Source organism: Fistularia commersonii, chromosome 10 (genome assembly GCF_037954325.1).
Source record: "Fistularia commersonii isolate RoL2024-O1a breed Wild chromosome 10, RoL_Fcom_v1.0, whole genome shotgun sequence".
Classification (NCBI taxonomy): domain Eukaryota; kingdom Metazoa; phylum Chordata; class Actinopteri; order Syngnathiformes; family Fistulariidae; genus Fistularia; species Fistularia commersonii.
Window position 1 is genome coordinate 8109592 of NC_141293.1, and position 6305 is coordinate 8115896.

The window sequence follows — 6305 nt, forward strand, 5'->3', positions numbered from 1 at the left end:
TCACTCATTCACGTATCATCTAGAGACAAAGACCCATTCATTCATTCATTCCTCCACCAAATCATGTTTATAAATATCAGGTCCTTGTAATGATATTAGACCCAGTTGTGATGGATGGGCCAATGAAGTCGCTTATTCTGAGATTCAGCTATTAAGCCTCAGAATGAAGGAGTGAACAAAGTCCCGGTGAACGCCGGTGCGGATACATGCAGCAGCCGTTCACACACCGGCTATTGTTTCGTCCTCAGGCCCACAGCGGCAGGGTCTCGGCGCTCAGGCTCACCGGCAGCTGCATCATCACCGCCTCGTTCGACCACACGGTGAAGATGTGGGACAGGAGCAGCAAGAAGCAGGTTCGTCCCCATCACTGATTCCCCACTCACACATATCAGCTCACAAGACCCATTCATTCATTCATTCATTCCGTCATTCTCTGCGCCGCCTGCACTGGAAGGGGTGCAGAAGCCCAGCTATGATTGGGCGAGAGCCGGGGTTCACCCTGGACCAATCACGGTGTCTCAAATACAAAAAATCACCCTCTCACCCGATGGCATATAGAGGGGGAACAACCCTTCAGTCACTCATTCTTAGGTCATATAGTGACAAACCACCACTCATTCTCATTCATGCTTCATACAGACAAGCAAAATGCTATCAAGACAATATGCTACTAAGCGTAGCGGCAGTTGTGTGTTGTTTACATCGTTCTTTGTTGCGCTCTGAATACGTCTTGTTTCTGCTTTTTGCATTAAATTAGCCCTAATTATGACTCCCAGTGAAAAGTGGTAGTGACAGCAGTGTTAGGGTCCAATATGTGAGACCTCGATGTTGATCCGCCCCGACAGGCTGCAACCAGAAAGGCTGGTCGCTGGATTCTTCAGCGCGGGGAGGAAGAAGGGAAGAACCCCTGCCCCTGTGGGGAAAAAAAAAACACTAATACTTAGTGTGTGTGTGTCCCGCAGGTGGGCATGTTTGTGTGTGGCGGCCCTGTGCTGGCGCTGGAGGTGAACCCTGAAAACCCGTCCCGGCTGGTCTGTGGCGACGGCGAGGGGCGGCTGTACTTCCTGTCCTGGAGGCGTCGGCTCCCTGCGCCGGATCCCCAGATGTGAGGAAGGAAACGGGTGCAATATTTGAGGATATTTATGATTCAAGTTCTAGTTTCACCGATTTAGTGGGACATACCGTTACCTGGTGATTTTTTTTTTTTTTTTTGTTGCTAAATAAATTCTCTTACTGATCAGCAAGTTGCTATTTATTTATGTGGTTTATTTAAGTGAAAATCAAATTACCAAGGAAATGTCTTTCTGATGTGGTTTCTTTGTGTTTTAACAGATTTAAAGAGATACAGCAGCATCTTTTGCTGCAGCTGTGTGATAACTGGATATGAGATCCCCTAATTTGGGGTTGTTTGGTTTCAATAGGACGATTCAGTGAATATGAATACGCAAGAGTTGATTCTATACAGGAATATGTGTTAATTGGTATCCGAAAAGGGATCCGGCAGCACGTTCGAAAAGGATTTGCAAACAGTTTTTCGGCTGCTCCTGTTTTTTAAAGCTTTCCTTCCACCATTTACAGGCCCAACTATCCCGGCTTGAGTTAACACTGTACCTGATTTCAACACCATCATCCAAAACACTATCAGGAGCTTGAAAAAAAAATTTGTGAGTAGAAATAATGCAGTCTACAGAAAAAAATGCAACCATCACAATTATGTACTGGTGTGTTGTGCTGAAATATGTTGAATAGAATGTGATTTTGCAGAAAATTGCTGAAATATAGCCGTAACTTTAGAAGTGTTGGTCCTAAAGTGTTTATCTCGTTTTGGACAAACTTGTGAATAACTTACGAATTCTCAAGAGTCGGTGGGTGGTGCTGAAAAATACGTTGAGTAGAATTTCATCCTACACAGTATATGTGAAAATGTCTGAAATCCAGCTGTAGCTCTAGAAGATATAGCCATGTTGGTTCAAAAGCGTTTATCTTGGTAAGTTGAAGTGTTTTGGACCAACTTGTAAAAAAAAAACTTTTAAATTCTTAAAAGCTGGTGTCTGGTGCTGATATAAGCCATTCTACACAAGAAACAGTCGCCCCTTGAAAAAAAATCATGATACAAATATGAGCGAGAAAATCGAAATTTGCAAGCAAGCTCCCACAACTTGAATATGCTTCATGATGCTGCCCCATCTTCTGATTTGGCGCTACTCGGCCCTCGGCCACTTCGTCCATGTAGTTTGTACAATACACATATTTTGTATCATGTTCCAATCTCTTGTGAGGTATAATTTTATATCTTTGTGCTTATTTTGTGATTTTTTTTAATAATCATCGTGGACCCTAAGAAAACAAGTGGTAAGGCAACTGGTGAACCCAGAAAGAAGATGAGTTCTTTGGAAATTAAGCACAAAATAATAGTGGTTTACATTTGACCAATATCACACATGAATCTTAAGCTGTAACTTAATAGATTTAACTTAAGAAGATACAGCCATGGTGGTCCAAATGTGTTTATCTCGCTGATTTAAAGCGTTTTGGACTGACTTGTAAATAACGCACAAATTCTTATGAGCTAGTGTTGGTGCTGAAATGTGTTGAACAGGATGAGACGCCACACAATATATGTCAAAATCACTGAAATCCAGTTGACCCCAAGCACTTAAAATTCTCCACCTTCATTGTCTCCGCGCCCTGTCATTTCACTGTTCCTCTTGGGTCCCTCTCATTTACACACATATACTCTGTCTTGCAACTTTCATTCCACTCCTTTTGAGCGCATACCTCCACCTCAACCTGTTCTCTGCTCTTACTGCAGATCGCAATGTCATCTGCAAACATCATGGTCCATGGAGATTCCTGTCTAACCTCATTTGTCAGCCTGTCCAACACCACTGCAAACAAGAAGGGGCTCAGAGCTGATCCCTGATGAAGCCCTGCCTCCACCTTGAACTTCTTTGTTACACCCACAGCACACTTCACCACTGTCTCATAGCTAGCATACATGTCCTGCACCAGTCTAACATACTTCTCTGCTGCACCCGACTTCCTCATACAATACAAGATTTCCCCTCCCTGCAACCGACCATACATTTTCTAGGTCTGCAAAGGCCCAATGCAGCTCACTATGACCTTGGCGGAGCAGTAATTGACCCACAATTCGGACTTGAGACCAGTAGGCTTGAATCACTTTTGCCAATTTATACTGTGTGTTAGACTGAACACAACTTGTCATGTACAGAGGAGGGATAGTGAATATATTGGTAGACAGGTGCTGGAATTGGATCTGCCAGGTGGGAGGTCTCGAGGAAGACCAAAGAGAAGATTTATGGACGTATTGAGAGAGGATATGAAGGTAATTGAGGTGAGGGAGGAGAATACAGAGAATACGGTTAGATGGGGAAGGTTGATTCGCTGTGGCGACCCCTGGAGGGAAAAGCCAAAAGGAGAAGAGGAAGAAGTTGGACTGAACACAACTTGATTGATACTGCGTATTCTCAGGAGCTGCGTCTGTATTTCAAAGTATGCCGAGACATATGTCCTGCTCTTTGAGGGTGATTACATATGATATTTTCAAATGCTTATGGATGTGACACAAACGATCTGTGGGGAAAAAAACACGCTGGAGCACTATTGATTCCCAGTTCAATCACTGAGTTGCTGAGCTTCAAAAATCAATATGAGTGAAATAAATAAATGAGTGGAAAACAATGGGTCTGAAGCAGTGGATGCTAAAAAAAAAAAAGTTAAAGTTACTGTTGGGATCTGGGGTTATCAGTCTTTGCAGTGCTTCACCAGAGAGCCTCGTCGAGCAGCAGCCGTGCAGGAGGGTGGAGTCCAGCAGGTGTGCAGCATGGATCATCAGGGCTTGTCAGGTTTAGCATCAGAGGAGTGGCCAGATTGTTGTCTGTGGTGGGAACCTCCACATTGACCCTTCTCCCAGATTCCATTCCTCTCTTCTAGGTGGATCTTTAGCATCTCCTCTTCCCCGAATTCTACGTCTCACCTTTCCTCCCGAGTTCCTATTTCTTTATACCCCTGCAACTATGATTGCCTTTCCTTGTTAGTTCTCTGATCACTGCTAAACCCTGAAGTCTATGACTTTCCGTGCAAGTTCCTTGGACGATTGATGGTAAGGTGTGGCCCAGTCCAGGAAATTTGGTCAGATAACAGAACAAACTTTATTTGAGGAGAACGTGAGCTGAGAGAGGCCATCAGAGGTTGGAATTAAGCTACCGAAATTTCTGGACTATTGAGCGCACCTCAGTATAAGCCGCACCGGCTTGCCGATCGCTAACTTGGCCTTCCTCCTGCGCACTAAAACCGAAAAAGTCGTCTTCGGTGTCGGAGTTGAACAGACTCGGTCATTTCGTCGGTCCGATGTGACGAGGATAAATGTTTTAGCGGCGTGAAGCTCATTATCCCCCCCCCCAAAAAAAGTCACGGCTTATCATCCGGAAATCATGGTAAGTTAAATGGTGTTTTTATTCAGAAGGAGCTAATTGGTTTTCTACTCTGCAGCTGGATCGCACCATGGAGGCACGAGGGAAAGGTTGATCAGATCTGTGTGGAAGGTCTTCCTTGCCATCCTTTGAGTGGAAAACCTTGATGTGGTGGGACCCGTCCTCCTGTGAGGTGGAAGCCATCGTGATTCGTCCTCTGATTGTTGAAGCAGTGGACCAAGGAATACTTACCAAAGTTGCAGGAAAGTCAGAGGAGGACTGGTATCAAGCGCAACTTTGTGGTAGGGGACATCATTCTTATCAAGGATGAGAAGGCACACTGGAAACTATGTGTCATGGGAGGAGTCATCAAAACTTTTGAAGGCAGAATTGTATTGGTGTCATGGTTGCTGATCAAGACCATGACCAGCTGCCTTATTTATCAACTGTATATGCAAAGACGTGTGTGTAGAGTCATACAAACATTGCAAGCAAAGTATAAAATTCATCAACTTGTGCGTAGGAACATGCGTAAACGTATGCACAACTCTTAGCATGCACACAACCTAGTGGTAGAACAAGGAAACTACAAATAGAAGGCACTCAGTCACCATGGTCAGTGATCTTAAACACCCTGCGCCTTGTTTCCTTCTTGATTTATCAAACAATTGGTGCAACAGGTTATAAAAGACAGCTTTGACAGGACAACCTGAAAAAAACTTTAAATACGCCTGCCATGGCTTTTATTGAAATACCGGGGTACCATCGTCTGCTCGGAAGGGAGACTGATCTGCTTACCTGTCTAGAAGCCAAAAATGTATTTATTGATTCCTGCCGAGAGACAAAATCTCACACCATTGCCGCATTCCCAAACATAATTGGAGCCATATATTGCATCCACATTGCAATAAAAGCACCACGACACAATGAATACAGCTATGAGAACAGGAAAAGATTTAATTCAATAAATCCACAAATCTGCAATCCACATGCCTCTGTTAAACATTGTTGTCCAGTGGCTTGGAGGAACCAGCGACCAATTCGTTTTACACAACAGCTTAGTGAATGTGTGCCTGGCTGGCTGATTGGTGTGTTATAACAGTTAAAATTTATATTCTCTTCCTATATCTCTACAGCTGACCGGATACATCAACTGAAGACATGGCTAATAACCCTGGTAGCCAACCTACGAACAATACCAGAGATGCATTAATACAAATATAATCATAATGAAATCTACTGGGGTAAAATCCGCTCGAGAACTGAACTGGTAGTGAAATGTGTTGTGTTGGTATAATTTCGGTTTCATAGCCTGCTTGCTTTTTGGTTTTCACAGTGAATTTGATATTTGAGAGCTGCAAACAGTTGTGTCTACAAGAAAGTTCCTTGGTCTTTTTGTTTGTGAAAAACTTAAAGGGTTATTTGGTTTATTATTTATTTCATAAATAGTGTTATTTATTTCATTACGTTTAGACACCTCTGCTATCGTCACACTGTTTTTTTTTTACAAACTGGCCCGTCAGAAAAGGGAAAAGTTATTTGGCCCTCGCAGGAAAAAGTTTGGGGACCCCTTTTCTAGAGTGTTGCTAAAAAACAATCCTACCATTCACTTTAAACACAAGGATGCGGGTTTTCTCAGTTATGTTGACTAATGCTATATTCCTCTTCTTTCAGCTGCTCACTTCAGGGGTCCCGAACTGTGCGCGTGCTAGACAGTAAAATAAGTAAAATAAGTCAATAAGCTTTCAGTGTGTGCAGGCTTTTATTTATTTTTTCGGGGACCGAAGTTATCAGTCCAGTCGGCGCAACCACGGAGATGGCAGAGGGAGAGCGCTTCAAAAAATTAAAATATAAAACCCACTCAGATTA

At 43.3% G+C, this 6305-nt stretch overlaps 1 protein-coding gene across 8 annotated transcripts in view; it reads left to right on the forward strand.

Annotated features, from left to right (window-relative positions):
• Nucleotides 1-3003, forward strand: part of tep1 (telomerase-associated protein 1) — a 36233-nt gene extending 33230 nt beyond the window's left edge. For 4 of the 8 annotated variants that reach the window (XM_086153536.1, XM_086153538.1, XM_086153542.1 and 1 more), the window contains 3 exons: nt 249-353; nt 963-1105; nt 1333-1521. In XM_086153536.1, coding sequence (XP_086009662.1) covers nt 249-353; nt 963-1105; nt 1333-1387 — 303 coding nt within the window. In that variant the 3' untranslated portion in view covers nt 1388-1521. Of the gene's footprint in view, nt 1-248; nt 354-962; nt 1243-1332; nt 1522-1578; nt 1678-2812 lie in introns of those variants that run through there. The other 4 variants (XM_086153540.1, XM_086153541.1, XM_086153537.1 and 1 more) reach the window with 3 other exon arrangements.
• The last annotated feature ends 3302 nt before the right edge of the window (nt 3004-6305 follow it).